We start from the raw sequence: 26,867 nt of genomic DNA on the forward strand, positions 1-26,867 counted from the left end.
TTTTTAGGCAGATTTATCCAGTGTGTGCAAACACAGCAAATGACTCCTGCGCCGCCTTATCTAATAAACATCTATGGCATCCATGACACATCCTGACTAAAACCAACAGACCCAAACAAAAGACTGCTGACCAGGGCGTATTTTCATACGCAGTGAGTGACATCATTAAAAACGAAGACTCTTTCAGTACATTGTGTCTTGCTTTAAAATATTTCGGCCATTTTGACTTCATACTTGTTTAAGCAACTAAAAAAGCAACTAAAACATAATATTTTTATTAATGGAAATACAATTCTTATATGCACATTGTGATTTACAAACATTATGTTATGAGAAAAAATCAATAGAACAGAGAAAGTAATATATATATATATATATATATATATATATATATATATATATATATATATATATATATGTATAAAAGTGCTGTCAAATCGATTAATCGCAATTAATCGCAATAAATCGCTAACATAAAATTATCTGTTTATATAAATGTGCATAAATATATATAAAATGTATATGTGTGGATGTGTATATTTACACGCACACACACACACACACACACACACACACACACACACACACACACACACACACACACACACACACACACACACACACACACACACACACACACACACACACACACACACACAATAGCCTATATACACACATTTATTATATAAACAAAAACTTTTATGTTAGATGTGATTAATCGATTAGCACTACAGCCTATATATATATATATATAGGCTATATATTCCCCATCATATTTTAAAGTTATTAAATATTTAAATAAAAAATGTCATAATGCACACACACAAAATATATTGTTTCTTAACTAATATATCCATGTTTTCTCGTAAGGTGAGACAATTGCTTTACATACTGTATTTGAATGAACTAAACAACTGCAGTTTTTTTCCTCATTTCTCCTTTAACATTTGCATATATTTACTTGTCTGCTCTTTATTTGTACATTACACTATCAGTACACTGTGGCAGGCAGATCTTTGTGTTTAATGTGATGAGGACTTTATGTCAGTTGCAATTTCCATATTTAAATCACAGAGTGAAAAGGCACGACCAGATTTGTCTTCATGTACACTGTAAATAAATGTTAATGTTGGCTTCATTTAGAATAGAGGAAATCCATCTACATTATCAAGTGTAAAGTAACTTGTCTGTCACATTTTATTTGAAATATGTATGACAATGTAAAAAAAAAAAAAAATGAAAATACAATCAGAAATGTAAATGTTATACATATAAAAAATATAACACAAGCTAAATATATATTAGGATATTAATTCATAAAGTGAGACACCCAAAGATCCATATAAATATCTAAAATAATAATACAATAAAATATAAAATCATTCAGACATTAAGATCCATATGATATTGTAAAAAACTGAAAATACAATCAGAAATTGTATGATTTAATAATACTTATATAATAGGATATAAATTCCTAAAGTGATGAGACACCCAAAGATCCATATAAATATCTAAAACAATAATACAATTTAATATAAAATCATTCAGACATTAAGATTCATATAATAGTTTATTAAGAATTAGATTGTTCTTTTAAAATTATTCTCCCCGCTTGCGCGTTTTTCCTTCCCTCCCTCTCTATCTCTCTCTCTCTTTCTCTAACACACACACACACACACACATCTCCTCCCCCTTTCTCTCGACTCTGCATTTCTCATCAATGAAGCCTCATTTGAATAATGCGCGAGCACTTTGGACCGGAGCCAATCAGCTGTCAGAAGAGCATGATAAATCGCAATGCATTATTGATAATAATAATTACTTTGACATGCGCATTTCTACTCGAGGGGCTAATTTCCCCCAACCTGGAGAATTTCTAAAGGAGAGGGACTAAATAGTCTTACTATTCGCCCCTGATGGTTGTAGGTTACCATGTCGCGGCGCAAGCAGTCCAAACCACAGCATATCAATTCAGACGACCCCGCTTCGACAGAAAATGGTAAGTCTGAAGCGACAAAAAGTAGTGGGAACTTTGTTTATATTTTTGAGTTCGTGTACTGTAAGTTACGTTATGCGTTTAATTTCATAATCTGAATTATGTACTTCGACGTAAATGGAATCACAAGCCTTTAAATTGACTGGTTTTATGAATGGCCAAATCAACTAAAAAGTTGCTGTATACATCAAATTTGTCATAAATGTGTAAACTAACTTCGGCGACCGACGCGGTTTAATTCAGGTGAAGAAAAGGCGTAGTTTGATTTATTTTTCTTTAGTTTGTTGGTTAATATATAGAGACATTTTTTTTTTTTGCTAGTCTAATGTATTTACTAAATCGCTAATATTTATCGACTTTGTGCGTTTTACATTCTGCGAGTCAGCGGCATCTTGTTTTCACATATTTAGTGTTGCGTTTTGATGGGTGTCTATTACAGATTGGCTATTGAGAGAATATGCTAAGGATAAAATATAAAAATAGCCTATGTTTTGTGTTTGTTTTTGTTTTTTGTTTTTTTTTGGTTGTTGCTTCGATCAGCTGTATGACTGTTGGATAAATGTACATGTATATTTCAGACTATGCTCATGTGTTTTAATATTTGATGTGGCGTACTGGTATCACTGACCACTGTTAAACAAAGGTGCTCAACAGGTCGGCATGAAATGTGAGTCGCGAACATGCTTGACCACAAAGCAATAAATCCCCCACAGTTTCTTTTGGTCGCATATGGAGATGTGGATGGGGGATGGAAATGAAGTTGTGTTGCAATGGGGGTGTAAATGTAAACCACATCTACATGACTAACTTACGGTACATGACATACCGAAATGTGGTTATTCTTAGAGTAAAGATGGTATAGATGTGTTTAATTGTATATTGACTGAGGCTGATTGGGCTTTATTTGTTCTGTTTGTTTAAAGTTGACTTTAATCTCAGCCAGTTGAGTTGTACAATATTGCATGTGGAATTCTCTCTCAGTTAAGGTACAATCAGTATAACACTATCAGTAAAGACACATTGTATCCCTTGTACATTGATCAAACGCCCCCTTGTGGTGAGCTGATTTAATGTGCAGTTCAATTGATCCGTTCAACCCTAAACGATTAATTTTCGGCACAATTTGTTTAAATCAAGTCCTTTTAGCGTTTGATTGTACCTCCACTGTTTTTTTTGTTTGTTTTTTTTTTAAATTTAACATGCAATCAAGACTATGGCTTTTTATCCAGTTTTTGAAAGTGGATCCTCTTATCAAACTTTTTTTTTTTTTTAATCAAACTTCTGTTGGTTTGAGGTGTTTGGTTATCTGCTAGCTCTGAGAGCATTTTTTACATTTAAAGGGATGGTTCACCCAAAAAGGAAAATTCTGTCATTTACTCACCCCAAGTTGTTCAAACCTGTATGAGTTTCTTTCTTCTGCTGAATACAAAAGATATTTTGAAGAATGTTGGTAACCAAACCATAGTATAGTAAGTCAAATGGATCCATCAATTGTTTGTTTATGCACAAAATATCTTTTGTGTTCAGCAGAAGAAAGAAATTCATACAGGTTTGGAACAACTTTAGGGTGAGTAAATGATGACAGAATTTATTTTGGGGTGAACTATCCCTTTAAGTTGTTTGGTGAACAATTAACATGTCCAGTTTCGCTGTCAGAATGTTAACAGGTGGTCTTTCCCATTCATGAGATGATGAAATTTGCATTTAACAATGGCTCTGTTAAAAGGACCTCCCTAATGGTGCTGTAGCCTAATTTAATTTTCCTGGCTTTTTCTGCTATACGAATTACCGACTGGCTCCTTTTAGACTGTTATCAGCATTCTTTTATAATTCAGTAGGACTGCCTAACAACATTTGTATGTTAATTACTTGAACATCAGTTAAGCATATGCTGTGTGTTTATGAGCCATATGCATTTTGTTTGATTGAGAGATGGAAAATCTGTTGGAGGAAGGAGAAGTTTTTAAGTGCTGGTTAACCTCATTTTATTGGTAAATATTTTCTAGTAAGCTTTGGATTTCATGCTGTAAATGCTGCCATCGTCTGGTGGGACTGCATAACTGAAAAGTTGTATGTGACTGCTTATAATAGCAACTTGAGTTTATCTAATAAGTGTGTTTCTCAATGTTAAGCATCTGTTATGCAAATTAACATATCCAAATGTGCCACTTAATTCGTGATTTCAGAGTATAAATGCTAAATAGAAATAGACTTCTCTATAAAACTTTAATTAGCAGGGAGTACTGTTAACATGTATAATTGTTTTCCTTATTTACAGCGAATTGTTAAAAAGAACTCATGTCTTCAACTTTTTTTCTTTTTTCTTTTCTTTTTTCTGCAGGGATCTTGCACAGTGGTCAAAGTGAGGAAAATGGCAATGAGGCTAAGAGGCGACGATCAGAGGAGACCAGGGTTTGCTACAAATGTTGCGCTGAGTTCTTCGATGAGGCCGAGTTTCTTGAACATGAGAGAAACTGCACCAAGAGTCAGCAGGTAGTGATCATGAAAGATGGTGATCGGAGTGAAGTGCCCTCTGAGTTCTCCCAGCGTTCTCCGGGTAATTTCCTGGGTGATCACGGCGATAAGTCTACCAGCAATTTGCATTCAAAGCATAGCACAGAGTCTGATGAAATGATGGAAGGAGAGCTCATGCTCAACCAGGATGATCCCTCAAATCACGATCAAGATGTGTCTGGCAGTCCAGACATGAGGTACTCGGCATCTTCCAAAATGCAAGACTCTAATGTGACTCTTGAGTCCATGCCTGCTACCAAAGTCGCTGTAACACAACACTCATCCAATTCGGCCAATCAGAAGTCTCCACCCCCGCAACCACACCAAGATGCCCTTCTTGCAATCCCCATGATCTTGGAGCAGCTGGTCAGTCTCCAGCAGCAGCAACTGCAGCAGATTCAGCTAACTGAGCAGATACGAATCCAGGTGGCAATGATGGCACCTCAAAGTCTCCACTCTGCAGTAGGCGCTGCTGTGGATCCACTGAAAGCACTGGGTGCACATTTATCCCAGCAGCTCTCAGCTGCAGCTGCCCTCATTGGCAAACGCACGGGCTCCCAGAACTTGTCCTTGGAAGCCTTGAAGCAAGCAAAACTACCTCAATCCGCCACCATCCCCACATCCCTCGCTGGAGGTTTGGGCTCAATGCCCTTAAAAGCAGACATTAAAGGACTCCCTGATTTAGCTAGCCGACTTCCAGCGCTGCTTCCGCAGTCTCCAGGGGTCATGGGATTACAGAGTCCCTTTAATAGCCTTGCAGCAAGCATGGATTCCTCTAAAAAGGCGAAAAATAAGGTCCCTGTGATGCCCGAGTCAAAAATGGTCTCTGGCGAACACATGCTCAAGCACAAATGCAAGTTCTGTGGTAAAACATTTGGAAATGACAGCGCTCTACAAATCCACTTGCGCTCACACACTGGCGAAAGGCCCTATAAATGTAACATCTGTGGAAACCGTTTCACAACTAAAGGAAACCTCAAAGTGCATTTCCAGAGGCACAAAGAAAAATACCCACACATTAAGATGAATCCACATCCTGTACCAGAACACCTGGACAATATACCAACAAACAATGGCATTCCTTATGGCATGTCTTTGCCCCCCATGGAGGAAAATAATTTTAATGACACCAAACCAGTGCTGGGGATTCCTTCGACAAGTCTCCATCCACCAGTGCTCCAAGCATTCAAGCCCTCATTTGATATTCCAGTAGGTGGGGACATCTACTCCCAGAGGCCTTCTTCATCTGGCAGCGACGGTGCATCCATTTCTTCCAGCATGTTCGGTCAGGAGATGGCGGGACTGGATCAGAGCAAAGATTCGTCGGATGCGCTGGCTGGATTTCACCACCTAAATGGTAACAGTCTATCTGGTGAAAACGGCTCTGGTACTGCAAAACTTCAGCAAATGGTGGATGGCTTGGACAAGAGGACAAATGACCCCAATGAATGTGTTATTTGCCACCGAGTGCTGAGCTGCCAAAGTTCCCTCAAAATGCATTACCGCACACACACTGGTGAGCGACCATACAAATGCAAAATCTGTGGCAGGGCTTTCTCCACCAAGGGCAACCTTAAAGCTCATTATGGCGTTCACAGGGCCAACACTCCTCTTAAGATGCAACACTCTTGCCCAATTTGTCATAAGAAGTTCACCAACGCAGTCGTCCTCCAGCAGCATATTCGTATGCACATGGGCGGCCAGATTCCCAACACACCTTTGCCAGAGAGTCAGTTTGAAAGTCCTGAAGCACTGGATGCTAGTATGACTGAGGATAAGAACATTGACTCCACTGGGCATGAAGAGAGTATGGAAGAACAAGACTTGGATTTGGACATTCAGGAGAAGCTGAACAACTCTATAGAGCCCCAGCCCGACGGCAAAGAAGATCAGGCTCTCCAAGGTCCACCATCTATGTTTACAGGCATCGCTGCCCTGGAGAACCACATGAAGAGCCTTACTTCTGCACTGAACCTTCAACGGCAAAGCAGCACTGCTTCAGAGAGCGATAGCGGGCTGAAAGATTCCCCTTCAGGGTCTGGGGAAACGGATTACAAGAATGGCCGCAGTCCAGGTGTGTCAGATTCTGTGTCCTTTCACTCTTTGTCCCCTATAGACGGTCTCCTGAGTAATGGTCCGTCAAAATCCCCAGAATACACAAACCCAGACGATGGTGTTAAATCCAGACCAGACTCTGATGCTCCTCAAGATTTTAGTGAAAACAACGGAGCACTGGACTTGACATCAAGTTTTGCTCCAAAACCCATCAAAGAGGAGCCGGGCTTCTCCTTCTCCAATGGCGACTATGGTACGTTTTGTTAATTTCAACATGCTTAACTTTGGTACTGATGTTTTGCCAAACTAATAAATTTGTTCTCTCTTAGGTTCTAGCCAGTTACCGTTCATGAGGGTGCCTCCAAGTCTGGTCAAACTGGAGATGCAGATCCCTCCTGAGACTCCAATGGGTGCCCACAGTCTGTACAGCTCCCAGCTGCCTCAAGGAGCTGCTACTCCTCCTTCTACTTCTAATGCTCCTCGTCGGTCCACCAAGCAACATCTCTGCAACATGTGTGGGAAAAACTTTTCATCTGCCAGTGCCCTGCAAATCCATGAACGTACACACACGGGCGAGAAGCCGTTCGGGTGCACAATTTGTGGCAGGGCTTTCACAACAAAGGGAAATCTTAAGGTAACGCTGTCTTTTGCTTTGACTTTAGGCTTTTTAAGTGAATCAAATGCCCCGTGTATACCGCAGTAAATCTCATGAACTCTTATGTTTTACAGGTCCATGTTGGGACGCACATGTGGAATAATACAGCAAGGCGAGGTCAGCGCCTCTCATTGGATAACCCGATGGCTTTGATGGCCATGGGCACCGAATCCAAGATGATACCAGACATGCTGCCTCCCCCAAAGGATTTGATTCCCCCACCGATTAATTTCGACCCATCGGTGTGGAACCAGTACGCTGCTGCCTTCACAAATGGGCTGACCATGAAGACCAATGAGATTTCAGTCATCCAAAATGGCGGCATCCCTCTACCAGGAAGTCTTGCTGGAGGTCCTTTAGTGGGCTCTACTGGGGGAATAACCAAGATGGAGTCCTCTCAGGCGGGCATCCCTGGCACAGTTGCAGAAATGGAAAAGAATGGCTCTGAAAGCCTAGCAAAGTTTCCACATTTTATGGAGGAGGGTAAAGTGAATTAGAAAGCGAAAGGACTACAGACAAATGTTCCCAATCGACAGTCTGCGTTGTGCTTATGAGCCTGCTGAGATGTTATGAACTGGGCTATTTATTAATTCAGTCCTTAGTTGGTACAATCAATTCATGTGTGTAAGATTGCTTTTAAGAAGTTGCAAATTTACATACCCTTGTTAAATGAGCCTATACCTTAAAACGGGCCATGCCTTCCTTTTTGGACCCTTACATGCTAGCGATTACTTCTAATTGAATCTGATCTAACTACTGTAGTTTTTTTCTTCTTCCCCTTTTCTTTCTCTCTATTAATATATGCGGGTATTTTGTCAGTTTTGTTTCTAGAAGTTGAATGTAAGTCTTACTTGAAATAGCTTTATTCTGGAGCAGTCTCATTAGTGATAGGACACTCTTTTGAGTTACATTGTGCTCAGCTCTATGACCCTCAGGAGGATCTCTGCCACAGGTGACCAGAGATCTCAGTGTTTTAACAGTTAACATCTTGTTCATCTCTGCTTGGCTTCTCATGGTCCTGTTCTTAAGTTGCGTTCGATTTAAGGTCATTAGTCACAAAATGACATCCGTGGCATAGATGCCATACAGCAAATGTGTTTGTGGAATTCGTGCCTAGAAAAATGTAATTAATTGACCATTCCACACAATCTACTGAATCTACAGTTTCATTGAGTAGTTATAGTATAGATGTTTGTTTTGAAACTGGATTTCACTAAGTTATTATGAATTTTTTTATTCTCATAGTTTCTATCTGCGCTTAATACCAAAAATTTCGCTAAGTGCCTGTCTTGGAATTGTTTTATTTTCCCCTTTCTCTTCATTTTTTTTTTTTTTTTTTTTCCTATCACAAAAGACACCACAGGATTGTAATAAAAGCCTTTTGGATTTCATCTTTTGTTTAGAACAAAATATGCTGTATTTTTGCATTTAGCTGTAGCCCATTCATTTATTTTGAAAGTGATTTAATTGGAGACTTGTTTTCTTGCTTTCAGTGGTCCTTATCAAATATTGCATTGAGTTGCTTTCATTTGAGACCTTTGATAGGAGTTAAAAAGGCCGGTATAATACTGAAATGCCTAATCATTCCTTGCACTTTATTTTTCCTCATTCTGCTAAGATCTGATATAAACCAAGCTTTTGCCATTTATTCTGTGAACTTTGTTTCTTGGACCCATCATTCAGATATCATTTGCTTGCTTGCTGCCGTTTTAGGATCCACTGAGTTTTAGAATTCTGTAAATTTGCCGTTTTCCATGCATTTTATACCCATGTGCTGAGCAGGCATGCATATCTCGTCCCAAAAGGAGTCAGCAGTCATTCTTATTCCAGGAAAGTCATGGTTTACTACCCAAATGTGTATTGATTGTTGTGGGGACATGTTTAGAGATCGTAGCCATGCATTCTTAGTGAAAGAATGGACTTTTGTGTGTATGCACGCAGCGTATCTAAACAAAAACTTTATGCTGGTCAAATTTCTACCTCATTTAGATGTCGTTTTTTTTTTTTTTTTTTTTTTTTTTTTTTTGCATTGTGTTTGGAGTTATGGTTGCATTGTGCCCCCATAACCTGCTGATTTCTGTAATATAATGAATGTATCGCCAGACACTTTGCACAACACTTGTTCAGAATAGGCAGACTCCTCCTGTAAATTCTCTTTCTATTATGCATTTACCAAGTTGTGCCTTTTTTTTCCCTAGATGTAAAAAAAAAGGTGGTGTCAGATCTTGGTTAAATGGGGTCATGTCTGTACGATTGTTCAAATGTTGAGTCTGTTTTAGGCTTGTTTACAGTGTAGACTTTTTGTAAATGTTTGCTTTTTGTTTGTTCTCCCTTCCGTTCTGATATTTTTGAGAATAAAACCAAGGATAACTTTTCCAAAATGTTGTTGTTTAAATCCACATGCAGTCATTACATTACATTCGGAAAAAAGACACTTGAGGACACCAAAGTGGATATTGATACAATATGAAGGATACTTGTCTAAATTGATTCTAATGTAGGAATACATTAGCTAATAAGGTGAACTGAGCAAAATCAATGGTCATGGTATCCGCTATTTAAAAGGACTGTCTCCATTATCATCTGGTGGATTGCTTTACAAAAGTGCTGTGTCAGTATGGTGTTAAATTTTTTTTTTTTTTTTTTTTTTTTTTTTTTTTAATAGAACACTATGATATTTAATATCATTCACATTGAAATCATACTGAACTTTAACGTGATACTGAATCATTACCATATCCTCCTGGAACCCAGGAATAGACTTTTGTCCACTGTAGTGGACATTATATTTTAATGAATTTCTCTGACACCATACATGTCACAGTTACCAAAATACCAAATGTTTGGAGGTTTCACCATGACAACAACTTCTCCGACATTAATTTAGTGATAAAATTATGACTCTTATGGAAATATATTTTGTATCCTTTAAATCGGACTCATTTTCAAATTTTTCTCATGAATATGTTATGGGGTTTCTAATCAAGATATGACTTTCTGTTATGAAGCAGGGCAGTGATTCATACATGTCCACTGTAGAGGACACCAGGATTTAAATCATGTTTATCAGGCATTCTGGGAGACACAAGTGAATAAGGAAAGGAATTCTATATCAATATTCCTATGAAATATTAGATATGATTATGAAAATGTTGCCAATTATTAATTTTATTTTTTTTATCACATGTTGCCCAAAGAACACATTAATATGCAAATTAGATACAGTGTATAGATGCATTTAATGTAATGTGACTACCCATTTATGGCAATTTTACCTATGTATTGCATAAAGTAAAATGGTATATCAATTCATTTTATTATATCTTTCATAACATAGTTGAGAAACATCTTTATACAAATTTTTTAAAATCCTGAAACCTAAAAATGTATAGGTGAATGAAAAAAAAAAAAAGACATTTTTTTGTCTTTTTATTTTTTAAAACAACTGTCCTGGTGTCCACTACAAAGGACATAGCATAACATATGAATAAAATATATTTTCCCCCATTGGTTTCTTATGCTCTAAACAATTTATCATGTTATTTCACTTACAAAAAAAGTATTGTTGATGGTATACAATTTGAATTGTTTTTGTAAGGGACTATTAAAGTGTGGTTTTAGTTTTTGTGGTTTATGGATATTGTACTTGTGTGTTAATATAAGTTACACTTGTCTAGCTTACATTTTTAGTCAAATTAGTTTATCTAAGCTAAAAACATAGAATATGTGTGGAATGGCAATATGGCACACAACTAATATGCTGAATCTACAAAAAAGTATAGAAGCATGCCAATCAGCACAGACTTATAGCTATAGTTTGAGTAATTTTAAATAAAGAAGAAGGCATAATGATAAACAACTAGCTGAAACACACATGCCAGGGTGCTGATCTGGAAGCGTCCCATCATCATCATCATCATCATCGTGCTGGCTTGGCTTTACGCACAGCCCAACCCCTCAGCCTCCGCCCTGCGCGCGGGCGACTCCTGCTCCACTGCGGACAACAATGACGGACAACATTCCTCTGCAGCCCGTCCGACACAAAAAACGACATGACAACAAACGAAGAGACGGGTAAGAGCATAACACAACGTTAAATGAACGTGAAATCGCGTCGGCTGGAAAATGGAGGCTTTGTTTATGGACGGTGTATGTGAGATAGCATGGTGGCTAACAGCCCAGCTACCCTTAACCCGCAAAATAATATGTTGATAATGACATTATATCGCGACATGACACGAGTAGCTCTTTGTTTATTTTGCATATCATTGAATATTTGCCATGACGATGTCGTGAAGTGAATTTAGCGTCTTGATATTATTGTATATAGGAGAGACAAGTGCACATCCTTGTTCCGGGACACAGGTGATTTGTTGTCAATGATGTCACAATATGTCTCCTAAATAAACATTTCTTCTTATGTAGTCCGTTATCGCATAATACATATAAGGCCGCTTGTTAGGATGGTCGAAACTAGGCACCTAGACCAAGCTTTGAATGCAATATAATGCTCGGTTATTTATAATGGCCCTTAGAAATAAAATCCCCATTGATGCCACTATATTACTGCGGTGGCTTTGCCTTAGCAAAAAAGCACCATATAGCCTACCAACATGTTGTTTGGACATTATACCATGGTGGTGTACCATGTAAATTCGTTGCACATACAGGTATTCGCTTGCAAATAAGTTATATATATATATATATATATATATATATATATATGTATATATATCTGTGTGTGTGTGTCTGTGTTTATATATATATAGATATGTGTGTGTGTGTGTGTGTGTGTTTATATATTATTATATTACAATTTAAAATAATAGTTTTTGTTTGAATATACTTTAAAATATTATTTATTTATGTGATCAAAGCTGGATTTTCAGCATCATTACTCCAGTCTTCAGTGTCACATGATCCCTCAGAAATCATTCTAATATGCTGATTTATTGTCAATGTTGGAAACATTTTTTATAACCTGAGATACTTTTTTCATGATTCTTTGATGAATAAAAGGTTGAAAAACAACAGCATTTATTTAAAATAGAAATCATAGTACAACTGTTACCAACATTGATAATACATTGATAATAACTGAGTATCAAATCATCATATTAGATTGATTTCTGAAGGATCATGTGACACTGAAGTAATGATGTTGAAAATTTGGCTTTGCATCACAGAAATAAATTATAATATCTAATATATAAAATAAATGCAGCCTTGATAAGCATAAGAGACTTATGCATACATACATACATACATGCAGAACTAGTCAAAAGTTTGGAAACATTACTATTTTTAATGTTTTTGAAATAAGTCTCTTATGTATACACACACACACACACACATATATGTATGTATGTGTGTGTGTGTGAGACTGTGTGTATGTATGTATGTATTTCTGTTAAATGCAAAACTGTCATCTATAAGGAAGTACAATATCCAATACAAATCATTCTTGATAAGAGGTTGTTTGATGAAGGTGTTGGTAGGAGGCAGACGGTGAAAGCTAATATTTACTTTTAAATAAAAACTTTTTTTTTTTAGTGAAATTCCAGTATCTGTATGTGAAGTTTCTTTCTATTAAAGGGTCACAAAGTACTTGCTAATGCATTGCCATATTAATTGAAGTGCTTTGTGAAACAAGCTACATGTAATGTTGTTGTATATTTAGGTGCTGCCCATGGTCCAGATGCTGCGGAGGGGGAGATTTCCGTCCGCGGACCGTGTGGTTGGGCCATCCGGAAAAAAGAGAGCAGAGATACCCAAGAAATGTCATAAACAACCAGAAATACAATTTCTTCACCTTCCTGCCTGGGGTAAGAGACTACAAATGCTCAGGGAGAAGTTGGTGTTAACCACCAGAGTCATTTAGGAACGTGTTGAGAAATGGTTTATGTTGCTCAACTTGTTCTTTATTTGCTCTGGTGGTTAACAGAGTTGCCCATGACACACTGAGGCTGATATAAGTTTTCTTCCTGAATTTCTTTTTGAAAAACTCCTAAATACAACTGTTAAACCTTTTACAAATCTTGCTGCTTGTCGAGGAGATGTGCGTTATTGCATTTGTGATCAGAGTTTTGATTTTTCAGAGTTTTGATTTTTATAAATGCCATTCTTTCATAAAAGTCTTTAATTTTGACTTTGGCCAGTAAGGAACCATCTAGTCACATCCTAGCAACCACCCAGAACTCCCTAGCAACCATAGAACACCTTCGTATCAGTAGCTGCTTTTCCACCGTCGGGCCGAACGGTTCTTATTTTACCATGGTAACGACTGACGCATTAGTGTTACGTTCCAAGGAGCTCCGTTATCAGCCACACAGTGGAAAATGAAACCATATCCGTACCGGCTGGCCTGAATTGGCATGGAATGGAACGGATAAGCAAAGAGAACTCTTTCTGCTGGGTTGTTTCAACTCAAATATAGAGAAATCCAGCTTTTGGGTTAAATTTGTAAATTACATTTTTAACCCAACGTTTGGGTTTGTCCATATTTGACCCAAAATTGAGTTAAAACAGTCCAGCATTTTTTTGAGTGTAGCAATGCCTTGGCCACTATTCATTACAGCCTAACACAGGGGAGTCCAAACCCATTTCTGGAGGGCCACTGTCCTACAGAGCTTAGCTTCAACTTGCCTCAACAAACCTCTCTGGAAGTTTCTAGAATGCCTAGTAAGAGCTTGGGTGTGTCTCAATCTGTCTCTAGCCTCCTAGCTCGTGAATCAGTGTATCATGTTCATGAATTCAGGCACTGGTAAAGACCTTGCTCACTACACATTGGGACACTGATGACTATTTCCGGCGACGTGACAACGTCCTCATTGTACATCACTACTGATATTTATGAACAACAGCAGAACTGATATCTTTCTGACATTACTTGTAATGTTATTTAAAGTACATTATGATAAATGCTTGTTACATATACATGCAAAATTTCAGCCATAAATAAATTATAAATGTTAGCTAGATTATGTCCATTACATGTCTACCGATGTATGTTTAAGCTGAAATATAATAAAATAATGGTTTGTATTTTAAAAACATCAATCGCATAGCTCACGTGATTTAAGTTTCGTGCTTCAGAAGTTCCGTTAAGGGAACATAGTGAGCATCGATGCTCCTTGGTTCTCACGGTGCATTTTGGGAATTTTTAGGGCGTGAACGTTTCAGTGCACCGTAAGGATTTCGCGATCGAGCTCTTAAAATGGCCGACTCCCTGATCAGTGCCCTGACTACTGAACTAGGGAGCAGATTGAGACGCACCCCATGATTAGCTGGTTCAGGTGTGTTTAATTAGGGTTGAAGCTAAACTCTGCAGGATAGTGGCCCTCCAGGAGCAGGATTGGACACCTTTACCCTAGCATCTTGGGTAGAAGATGTCACGAACACCACTTGCAGTGCAGAAAATGTAAAAATCTGTTTACTCATGCCATGCCGAGCTCCACCAGTTTAAAAACAACCTTGACCAGATTGCTGTATGGAAAACATATTTTTTGCATTGCAAATGCCTTCTGGTTATTTTGAATGATTTGAAGGACAAATTATATTCAGAGTTCAATTCTGAATGTTTTGTAAATGAGTAGAACTCATAAAAAAAAAAAAAAATTAAGCTCTGTCTGGGATCGTCAAGACAAATGTCATTCCAGCTGAACAATGGTTGCTAATGTAGCCTATATGTGTTTCATAGTTAATGAAAATATATTGAATAATTGAATCTGAAAATATTTGCACAAAAACACCCTAATATCACTAACAAAAGAGTATGACATTTTTTTTCCTTAAAAATATAAATTTATACTTTTATTCAACAAGTACACATTAAACTAATCAAAAGTAACAGTAAAGGACATTTACACAAGATTTCAATTGAAAATAAATGCTGTTCTTTTGAAATTTCTATTCAATAAAGAATCCTGAAAACAGTGTATCATGGTTTTGACAAAAATATGAAGCAGCACAACTGCTTTCAACATTGATAATAATGAGAAATATTTCTTGAGCAGCAAATCATCATATTAGAATGATTTCTGAAGGATCATGTGACACTGAAGACTGGAGGAATGATGCTGAAAATTCAGCTTTGATCACAGGAATAAATTGCAGTTTACAATATATTAGAATAGGAAACACTCAATTTAAATTGTGATAATATTTCACAATATTACTGTTTTTACAGTATTTTTGATCAAATTAATGCCTTGTTGAGCATTAGAGACTTTAAAAAACATAAAGAAATCGTACTTACGCCAAACTTCAGAACGGTAGTGTATGAATCTTCAGTACTATGGTATATTTCGTCATACAATCACTTTTACCAAGTTTTGTTCAAACTTTGAGCTGTAAAATGATATCATATCTGGTTTAAAATGAAAATATATTTGTATCAGTTCACAGGTGCTGTCTTTACTTATCGTCACGTGTTTGTGTTTATAGGTGTTATTCAACCAGTTCAAATACTTCTTCAACCTGTACTTTCTGCTGCTGGCCTGCTCACAGTTTGTGAATGAGCTCAGACTAGGGGCTCTGTACACATACTGGGTTCCTCTGGTGAGTCACAGTACAGTTTTGTTATGATATATAGGCCTAATACTAATGTTCACACGGTCAAATTGTAATAAGGTTTTCTGCATTTTTTCCATCAGGGGTTTGTTTTGATTATTACGATCGTGAGGGAAGCCGTTGAGGAGATAAGATGTTTCCTACGAGACAAAGAGGTCAATTCACAGATCTACAGCAAACTCTCCACAAGAGGTGAGCTATTGTTTCCAATGAGAAAGCACTTTGTGTGCCAATGAGTTTGTGGTGTTTTAATGTAGATTATTTTGGGATGGTTTGTTTGGATGATATTGAATGAAGCAGATTCCTAATGCATAGATTTGTTAGTTAAATGTGTGGTAAATATTGTGAAGTGAGCAATCAGCTGGAGAGGATTATTTGTTGGTTTTGTACATTTCACTTGTACGTTCAAGTTTTATTGTCTGGTGTAGATTTGAATGTGAATTGTTGATTCCTTATGCAAGGATTTGTTATGTAAATGTGTTGCAATAAGTAATGAATTAAAGGTTTTTGTTGTTAGTTGTAGACCTAAATGGCTTTTAAGTTGATTCAGTGTGCATGGATTTGTAATGTAGGCCTAAATGTGTTACAAATAGGGCTGGTCGATTATGGCAAAAATCATAATTACGATTATTTTGCTCAATATCGAAATCAGGATTATTTAACAAGATTATTGGTGGGTGATATGATCAAAGTCTTATTTCATGATATGAGTCATTTTAAAGGGGACATATCATGCCAAATGCACTTTTTTAGCCCTTAAATGCATTTTGTTGTATATTTGGAGTGTTTAGAAGTACAGAAAATATGAAGTTATTCTCTTCAGGTGCTTCGTTGATATCTTTATATTCTGTTTTGGTCATATTTTTCAACCTGTTCCGATTTTTCTGTTATCTATGACGTTTTTTTAACTATTACGTCACAGTATTTGCAGCGGAACTGCCAAATAAGGACATTGACTTCCGGCCCAACACTTCGAGCAATCCGCCATTTTTATTTCTCGCTGCAATTTTGTAGTCCAAGCTAAAGGATGCAGAAGTTACGAGAGGGTAAGTTAAAATGTTCGGTTGTTGGATGTAGTAACCCACACGCTTCATTACACCGTTTAATGTAGATGAACTGCTGCGCTTGTTACAGGACGCATGTTTAACTGAAAGAACGAGCAGAGAGAGAGACCCGGTCGCGCGCGCGCTCACTCTCTCTCCTCAGAGCCAGGCGAAAGTGTAAACAAGACTTCACCGTCTCCAAACTAGACGCTGTCTTGCTCTCTCTCCCTCGCACATATTAATCAAAATAAATCGACACGGTGGTAAAAGGTCGGAAGACCAAAGTTTCATGTGTAAATACAGTACACACCATTGCGATACATCCATATGAAGACGTTGTTCTACAGGTTCGTCGTCTTCATTTTCATCTCGCTCCTGCTCCGACTCTGGCTCGAACATGTAAGGCTGGCTGGACAAGTCTTCCGTTGTTGACATTTTGTTAATAACGTGTGAATAAAACGTTTCTGTGCCGCTAGATAATCGTATCTCTGCTATCAAACTACAAAAATGGCCGAACGGGGTGGAGTTGAACCGAGTGTGGGCGGGGTATGAAGTGTCTCAATTGTATTTAAAGAGACCGCACCAAAACGAGTTGCTCTCAGACGCACATCAGAAAAGGGGTAGAAAAGGGTCCTGTGGAGCTATAATAATGAGGAATTCAGACCCAAGCATTGCAGTTCCGCTTTATATAGACTACAAATGTATGATTTATATGTAAAAAGGAACAATTTAAAAGCATGATATGTCTCCTTTAAATGTCAGTGAAATTTCACAATTATCAATACTTCAGCAAAAACTAATACTAGGTTAATTAATGTAAGTAGAAGTCCTCAAAAGAGTTAAAGAAGACAAGTAAACAGTCAGCAATACAGTAAGAACAAAGAAACTGATTACGAACAAAACCGACAAAATTAAATAAACAGTGGTTTAGGTTTTTCAGGAAGATGTACTAACAGTGGCATTCAGCTAAGTAATAGCCTACAACAGAAATTTAATAAAGTAATCAAATGTAAAATAGCACTGCTGTATACATTAAATATAGACTTATCCTTATTAAAACTACAGTTTATTCATTCAAGAGCAGTGAGTTATTTTATCTTTGTCATTTGTTATTTGATTATCATTAATGACAGCAGGTTAATTAGGCTGCTGTCACTTTAAGAGCTACTGCACATATCCAATATACTGTTACACACGCGCCCTTTCTCAGAGTTTACATTCACTTAAGACATAACCGACTGTGTTTACAAGGATACTTACCAAAAGAATTTCGACATAGGCTATCTGACCGTTTAGGCGCTTATCTGAAGCCCACAATATACTTTTCTAATGTGTGTGACCTCCCGTCTCGAAGCGCGCACAGGAGGCCGTCTAGGGAACAATATCTCTTTTGTGGCTTAATACACTTTTAATAACACTGTTTAATATCAAGCATGTCCTGCAGTTTAGCAATAGTAGACTGCATTTTACAATACTCCCTTATTTGACTGATTTGGATGTTAAGTTTGGGCTTTTAGTGAGGAACGAAATCGCACCGCTGTGAAGGACAGGAAGGTGCGCTGGACGGAATGCGGCAGCGGCATAATAATCGTTTTATCTTGATTATCTTGTTTTCATAATCGTTGCAATCCAAAATCGAAAAATCAATTACGATTAATCGTAATTGAAAATTTCACGATTCTTGGTAACCAATTTCGTTACCAGAGCAAAAACTATTGAATTAAGTACTTCAAAAAATGTTGTCCTGTTTTTTCTCATCCGTTGGAAATCTGTCGCAGTTTATTCAATTGCGCATTTAAAAACAGTTGTCAATCCAGACACTTTTCAGTGTACTTGGCAGCATAAACAGCTAAACTTGTATTCAGGGGCCGGTTTCACAAAGATAGACTTTGACTTTGGCTTAGATATTGTAGATAGTCAGACTTCAGATAGACATCTAAATCAGACCGTTGCACCAAGCACTTAAGACTCTGACTATCTTAAGTAGGACTACACTGCAATGCATCCTGGGTAAAATAAGACACTTTTCAAAACAAAAAACATGGCGGATCGAGTAAGCGCATTCAACCGCTCACAGTGCAGTTTACCTCAGCGGAAAATATGTGTTTGTTGGAGGACTATAACAGTTACAGGGACATTTTACTTGGGAAATTTAGCAGAGAATGTAACAAGAAGAAATGTTTAAATTATGAGCCATTTTCCCTTTTCTTTTGGCAGTTTGTAACTGATTGTTACTGCTGGTTGCCAAGGTAACATAGAGTCTTAGACCTAAGTTAGCCTGGGGGTAAGGTGTCTAATTTTTTTGGTCTAAATTAAGTCAGTCTTTATTTTTGTGAAACAGTCTAACTTGCATTAGCCTAGTCTATGAGCAAATTTTAGACTTGTCTAACACTATAGACCGGTCTAAAATAGGTTTGTGATACCGGCCCCAGATTGTTCATGGGTAATAATCAGAAAGCAATGAATTCTGCACTCTCTACAAATATACTTTGTAACCAACCAAAATTGTAACCAACCACTTTGTTGGTTCTAATAAAAGATTTGCAAGTGTGTGGCTCGTGTTGAAAAAAACAAAACCTTGTGTGTTTTCAGCTGTGTTAAGTGGATTCTGACTAACTTACTGACTTCCACCTCTGATTGGCTATTGCGTTCACACTCAACAGATATGATTGTGATTGCTTTATCAGTGACGCACGAGATGCGATGAGCCTTGGTCAATGAAAGCTGCGATGGAGTGTGTTGTAAATGGAATAAAACATTTGAAATTGTGCAATATATATAAATTGTGCAATATACAATTAGTTAAAGATTTATCAAAATTTATTTTTGTAGTATGAATATAGAAAGTCAATTAGAAGTCATCTGTGAACTTTGCCATATAATTGCTGTCATTGAAATGTCTATGAAACGGAAAAAAAACAGCAACAATATGGTGCCTTTTTTATTTAGATGAGGCTTGCTAAAGTATGCAGATGCATCAGCAATAAAGCAGACTGCAGTTTGTCTTTAATTTGAAGTAGGGATGTAAATTGTATCATATACTGGGGGATGAAAAGCATCTGACAATAAAAAAGGAAGAGAACCTCCTGTCGTTTCCATCACACGCCTTCCTTTGATGTGGCAGGCTCTCTTCTCTCATAAACTCAGTGTATGCGCGCTCAGCACTAACGGCCTCCATATAAAGCTCATGGAGCAGAGCTGGGGCATTTGCTAGCTACCTGGGAGGGCTTCTGATTGCCCTGCCCAGACCAACAGGGACGAAAAACATCAAAGTTCATCATATTTAAACTGGCCCTCAACTCGTTTTTTAATAGACTCACACCATTAAATGTGGGTGTGGGATTTATGGTCGCAGGTCACACCTTCCGGAGCAGAAAACTAGTTTTTCCCGGCTTCTGGATGTTAAAAATTTAACCTGTAGGGGTGTGACCTAAGCCATACTTATGTTTCTTCAACAACAACAAAAAAAGATTAATTGAAAGATTAATCAAAACCAAATATAAATATTTAAAAATATATAATGTGTGTAAAAAAAAATCTGCAACAATAAAGCATTGAAACTTAAATGCAATAAAAGTGTCCTTTCATTTCCAAAAAAATGCACATATACATATGTGCTAATGTCTTACATATGCATTGGTAAAGGTCTCCACAGGGGTTAAAGGTCCCTGACCTTTTCCAAACAATTTTAGCTGTGCATTTGCAATGGAATGAGAGATGGTTCTCACAGCACTCTTGTAAAGCCGTATAGGAGGGTATTGTTCAAAAACAAATGGAAATCTAATATGCACTCAGAGCTTTTGAAAAATCTGAATGGGGACTTAAAGAAGGCTTACATATTTGAATCTCCACTGGAGGTTTGCAATGAAATATGCAGATTTACGACCAGTGGTGAAACCTCCAATAGTTGAACAGATGTTTTTTTTGTTTTTTATTATTTTTTTACATTGATTCTTATTATGCAAATTTCTGTTGAAAATTATTATAAAACTTTTCTGATTCACAATGTATGTGGAATCAACAGAATTCTCACAGACATGGACAACCTGGAAATATCAGGATATCTTTGAAAGAGATACCCTGTAGTTTTCAGGGTATTTTCAGTTTGGGCATTGCTGTTTTTGATATATTACTTATAAATAGTTAAATATTGTTTTTAAATGTTTAAAAAGATCATTGTATGCATCAGCCACAATTTTTTTTGAAATGCATCGGTCTGATTGTCTCTTTATCTCTCTCCGCAGGAACTGTGAAGGTGAAAAGTAGTGGAATCCAGGTTGGAGATCTTATCATTGTTGAAAAGGTTGGTTTGCTAATCAGCTCGGTCATTGTTAGGAATCGAGATCTTTTGACAAATGGCATCTCATACCTCTCAATGCTTTAGCTGTTTACCTTCCCTAGAGATTAGGGCAATTCGACCCCCGAGTGGGGCAGTAAAGACATAACAAGCTTTATATGCGTATGTAAAATGAAAATAGTTCTTCAGTGCTCCTTTTCAAAAGGAAATTTTACGTTTTCACCCGTGTAAAACACATTAGAGCTATTTGGTAACAGATCTAAAGATCCAACATAGAACATTCATATTGTATTTATTTATTTATTTATTAAACTAACCAATGGATCAAAAAGCTCTATGATGTATTTAATGCTGAAAAGAGCTGTCAATCATTTTGAATGACTGAAGCATGTGACCCGAGGCCAGTGGTTGGTTATTAGTAATCCTGCCTAATTCCACTCTGGTATTTAGTGTTGCCTTTTGTTCAACTGTTGCCTTTTTTCCGTGTGCGGACTGAAGCCTATTGTAAGGAACTGGTTTCCCCCTACAAAGTCTGAGAACATGAAATCTGAGACATGTCCGCAGTCTCCAATTACCCATCAGGCCAATTTTCTTAAAAATGTTGATTTTACACAGAAAGACGACTCACACATGCTGCGCTCAATCTGGTTTTGTTAAAAAAACAGTAAAAAAAAAGAAAAAAAAAAGAAATGTGTGAATCACATTCTTAACCTAAGAAAAAACACATTTTATAATTGTAATCGTATCTGCCTGTTTTGCAAAAAGAAAATGCATTATGGCATTATTTTTCCCCACCAAATTCTAATTAATGACTCGCAGCATCTGGAGTTTTTTTTGTAATTCATATTATTCTGATTAGGTTACTGTTAGAACTAAAGTACATTAAAAAATTACTTTAATGAAAAAATCTACATACATTTTTGCATTACGGCACTGAAAGTGCTTGATTGTCATGAACAATACAAAAAAAAAATTCTTCAATATAATGTATATAACAATAGAATAGAATATTTCTCTCTCTTTTTAATTTTTGGGGTGAAATGTCACAGGTTTTGAAGTACTTGAATTATTCCGACTTGATAAATCAAATATGTCAGCAGCTTTCTGGCGGTTTCTGGCAAGCGTTGTGTTTCACCAGAACCTTGCTGTAATATGTTTGATCTTCTAACCCTAATCTGCGTAAAATCCAATTGGGTTTAATATTTAGAGGTTGCATATGGGTTATGGGTTACATATAGTAAAAGCCTAATTGATTAAAAGCGTAACCCGCGTTTAAGATACCGGTGTCACGTCCGATGTTTTGAAACATCTGCCGAGTTTAATAGCGTTGCGAATTCATCTTCTAATAACTACAAACAGAGCTGGGAGTGAAGCGAGGGTCAGGCCGAGTGGAACTGGCGGTCAGAGCTGCCACAGTGGCACCACCCAATGATTTGCTGCGGGCCGTACTGGTAATTGAGTAGATTAAAGCCAAACAGAACTTATACAACTAAACCAAGGTGACTGCTGCTGACGACATACTTGAGTTTGAGTCTTTACTTTTTATCTTTTACCTTGTTTTTCTCTTTCTCTTCCTCCCCCCAATCCCTATCTCTCCCTCCAAACTCTTTATAGAACCAGCGTGTTCCTGCTGACATGATCTTCCTAAGGACCTCTGAAAGAAATGGTAAACATCTGTCGGTCATTCATCCAAACTTCCCAAACAAAAGTGCAGGGGAAATGACATGGCCGCGAGGGCAACTGCATGTAGATGGAGGGATTAGCCTAAACCTCGGACATTTAATGAGCTACACTGAAATTGCCCAGAAAGATGGCATGCATTGCGATTTTTGAAATTCTCTTTAACACACCGACTGCTTTAGATTAGGGTGACCAGATGTCTCTGTTTCCCGTGGCATGTACGTGCTTGTTTAAAAAAAAACATATCAGTGCATACATTGGGTAAATTGTTTTTAGTTTTTGAAAAAAGAATAAGAAACTCTTTAAACAAAAGACAATTATAAAAAGTCACAAACAAACTGAACAGAACATTTTATATATTACATTGGTCACACTTTATTTTAGGGTCCAATTCTCACTATTAACTACGACTTGTGCCTCAATAAACTCCTAATTACTGCTTATTAATAGTTAGTAAGGTAGATGTTAAGTTTAGGTATTGGGTAGGATTAAGGGTTGTAGAATATGATCATGCAGAATGAGGCATTAATATGTGCTTATATACAATAAACAGCCAATATCCTAGTAATATGCATGAGCAACTAGTTAATAGTGAGAATTGGAAAGTGGAAAGTGTTACCATTACATTTTATATTTATATAGTAAAAAAGACACCATAGTTATTACATTCTCGTTAATTAAATCCATTTAGATAATACACATTATCAATTTAATTTGACGTTATTGTCGACAGACATTCATTTCATAAGTTTGCTGTTGACTAAATATAATTTAGAGTAGCATGAGAGTATGATATTCCATACTATTTATCTTGATCACACAACTGGTAACTTTGTCTCTATTATTTAAATAATTTCACATTGATATCTTGAGTTTGAAACCAGAAATATCCCTGGTTGTCATTACAGAAATCTGATCACCTTACTGTTGATCCTGTGTTTGGACTGATGCTATCTTGATTGACATTCTTTTTGTCTTTCAAATTTCAAGGCAGCCGTGAGGAAAATCAAGGCATGCAAAGTAGCTCAGAAAACTGAAGAAATAGATACGGCAAACAAATTTAAAGTGCCATCAGGAGTGAAAAAAGACAATGTTTCCTCTGAATAAGAAAATGGAGTAAAGTATTAAGATGTAGTCACATTCTTGCTTGGTAAATAGTTTTACATTGTTTATGATACAAGTTTTTTGTCAACATTTTTTTTAGGAATTTGGAAAAATTAGTAGGTACTAATTGGTCTAAATAGGTCCGATAAACATTTTTTTTTGATCTCTGGTTGTGCTGGAATTCCGCCTGGCTGAGATTTCCTTGTTTCAGGGGGTGGAAGTTGCCAGTAGTAGTTGATGTGTTATTTTTACGGGAAGGGAAGCATTGTTATCTGCCCCGCAGATGGACACCATTAGGCAATTATTAAGAGTCCAGGGTTGAATGGCAGAGCGACATGTCTTCAAATGAGTGGGGGTGGGTGGCATGTCCTAATGGCAGTACTAGCTTTAGGCTTACTCGAGTGGTTTGCCTGACTTTAGTTTTGGCGGCGAACACATTTCATTAAAGGTGTATGATCTTAGGCACTGCATGCGGTGTGTGTTAAATATGTTTTTCAGTAAAACAGAGTTAAAAATGTTATATCACACTGGCTGCCCTTCGGAGTTCACCAGTAAGACATTACAATGCATTTTAAAACGTATCCAGGAACAATGATTAGGAATATTATACCAAAAACTGACTTTTGGTCAATCCTAAAAGATTTGATGCATATTTAGACACTGATTTTTTTTGTCCTAAAGGCTCCTGTTTTCTGAGGACTGATCAGTTGGATGGAGAGACCGATTGGAAACTACGCCTCCCTGTGGCCTGTACGCAGAGACTCCCCACTGCTGCTGTGAGTCAGTCACCCATGATTCATTTGTTTCATATAAACATTACACAATTTTGTTGCTGGGAAAAGTATGTTAGCCCTTTACCTGGAATGAGTTCATCATACAATTTGATTGGGTCCAGTTGCATAAACTGCTTAGACTACTTGTTTTTTGTTTGTTTGTTGCAAAAGGTAACTATATTATCGCCCAGCTCTTTATATAATGTTGGATATATAAGTATGTCCAGCTTTTTTCCGCTTACATACTGTGGAATATACTCATGTAAAGCAATATATAGCAAATCTCATCTGCCTGTGTCGTCGCAAAATGTATATTATTGCACAGCTCCAATCTGCTAAATGCAACTATAAAGCATTAGGATGCTTTATGGTTTTCTGTAAAGCTGCTTTGAAAGTGCTTTATAATTTTTTTTGACTTAATTCATTTTGAATGCTATTTGATGTTGTCATGAACCATTTCTTTAAGCCTTTTTATATGTTCCCTCAGGATCTTCTGCAGATCAGGTCATTTGTTTATGCTGAAGAACCGAACATTGACATCCATAACTTCATCGGTACCTTCACTAGAGTGAGTGCATGTCATTGCTCGAGTATAGCGGCGTCAGAGGAGTTGCATTTTTTTGAGACCTGGCAAAACCCACATTGCTTGACAAGTTTTTTTTGTGTTTTACATCTGACAGGAAGATGGAGACCCTCCAGTCAATGAAAGTCTGAGCATTGAAAACACTCTTTGGGCGAGCACTGTCATTGCTTCTGGTAACCGACAGAAAGTCATTTCTAAGTATATCAAATAGGGGTGTGCGATATGTACCGTTTACAATAATATCGTAATTTTTGTTTTAATTATGTCACTTACTTTGCAAAACTGTAAAATAATTTTACATTTTGAATTGCATTTTAGACACATTTGAGTGTTTTCTGCTTTTGCTTTTTCAACAAAATATATTGTATTAAAAAAACGTGTCAAATTAGTTTAATGCATGATTCAATAACTATGTTTCCATCCAAAGTTACGAATTTAACTTAAATGTAAAATTGGATATCGCATAAAACATTTGCTAATAAAGCATCGTTTCCATCGCATGTGTTCAAGAGCACAAAATCACCACTTCCATTTTTATTACAGATATTTTGCACTAATTTTATTTTTTCCTACATTATAAATGACTTGTGTGACTTTTTTTGTGTGTGCGTGTGTGTGCGATGACCCAAAATTTGCATAAAAATAGGTGGATGGAAACTGGTCTTGGTGACTGAATTAATCAGCTGTTTGAACGAATAATTTGAATGAATGACTCACTGTCAATGCTGTGAACTAACCACCGCAAAGAATGAAGATTATGAAGCCTTGGGAGTCTAATTATCATTATCGACAAAATACCAGAAAATATCAAGAAATTATTTTTCTGTCAGGATCGCACACCTCTAATCTCAAAGTGGCTTAATGATTCTCAGCCATCTTATAATGTGCAAAAGGGCACCATTCCTTCTTTAAAGCCGAGAGAAGCTGAAAAAAACGTGTTACATAATCCTCATAAATGTTTTGTCCTCTAATCCAAGGCACAGTTGTCGGGGTGGTGATTTACACCGGTAAAGAGCTGCGGAGTGTAATGAACACCTCCAACCCAAGACATAAGGTAAAATTAGCAGTATCATAAAGTCAACAAAATCTTAGACATTTGTGTTGTCACACTCTTTCTGTATGTGACGTGCTGTTGCAGATTGGCTTGTTTGACCTGGAAGTGAACTGTCTGACGAAGATCCTGTTTGGTGCCCTGGTGGTGGTGTCACTGGTCATGGTGGCTCTGCAGCACTTCGCTGGTCGCTGGTATCTCCAGATCTTCCGCTTCCTTCTGCTCTTCTCCAACATCGTCCCTATCAGGTAGAAGTTTACTCTCATTGTCTGTAAAATCTAAAGCCGTTTGTTCAGTCTGACTCACAAGTTCGGACAACTTGAAGATTTTGTAAGTGCATTTAGATGTGTTTGTAATCAGATTGTAGTTTGATTTCTCACATACTGAATGCCTTGTAATGCTTGTTAAATGGTATCAACCAGAAATTTGAATACATATTGGCATCATTTCTATACATTAGCCTTTCAACAGTCCTCATATTGGTGACACACGTTTGAATCTAGTTTCCTGATCCCATCCCTCCATAATGTCCTGTTTTCTCT

At 37.1% G+C, this 26,867-nt stretch overlaps 2 protein-coding genes across 2 annotated transcripts in view; both read left to right on the forward strand.

Moving 5' to 3' along the window:
- Positions 1 to 1,870: 1,870 nt before the first annotated feature.
- On the forward strand, positions 1,871 to 9,586 carry sall4 (spalt-like transcription factor 4). The gene is made up of 4 exons (XM_084099704.1): positions 1,871 to 2,002; positions 4,341 to 6,821; positions 6,898 to 7,202; positions 7,298 to 9,586. Exons 1-4 carry the CDS (start codon positions 1,936 to 1,938, stop codon positions 7,718 to 7,720), a joined length of 3,276 nt encoding a protein of 1,091 aa, XP_083955830.1. The 5' UTR covers positions 1,871 to 1,935; the 3' UTR covers positions 7,721 to 9,586.
- Positions 9,587 to 11,169: 1,583 nt separating this feature from the next.
- Positions 11,170 to 26,867, forward strand: part of atp9a (ATPase phospholipid transporting 9A) — a 46,733-nt gene continuing 31,035 nt past the window's right edge. Inside the window, exons 1-11 of the mRNA XM_084099641.1 lie at positions 11,170 to 11,297; positions 12,904 to 13,048; positions 15,669 to 15,782; positions 15,878 to 15,986; positions 21,082 to 21,140; positions 22,749 to 22,800; positions 24,600 to 24,694; positions 25,179 to 25,259; positions 25,372 to 25,447; positions 26,252 to 26,328; positions 26,413 to 26,573. Coding sequence (XP_083955767.1) covers positions 11,230 to 11,297; positions 12,904 to 13,048; positions 15,669 to 15,782; positions 15,878 to 15,986; positions 21,082 to 21,140; positions 22,749 to 22,800; positions 24,600 to 24,694; positions 25,179 to 25,259; positions 25,372 to 25,447; positions 26,252 to 26,328; positions 26,413 to 26,573 — 1,037 coding nt within the window. The 5' untranslated portion in view covers positions 11,170 to 11,229. The remainder of the gene's footprint in view (positions 11,298 to 12,903; positions 13,049 to 15,668; positions 15,783 to 15,877; positions 15,987 to 21,081; positions 21,141 to 22,748; positions 22,801 to 24,599; positions 24,695 to 25,178; positions 25,260 to 25,371; positions 25,448 to 26,251; positions 26,329 to 26,412; positions 26,574 to 26,867) is intronic.

The sequence above is a fragment of the Abramis brama genome, assembly GCF_963993115.1.
Source record: "Abramis brama genome assembly, chromosome: 22".
Taxonomy (NCBI): domain Eukaryota; kingdom Metazoa; phylum Chordata; class Actinopteri; order Cypriniformes; family Leuciscidae; genus Abramis; species Abramis brama.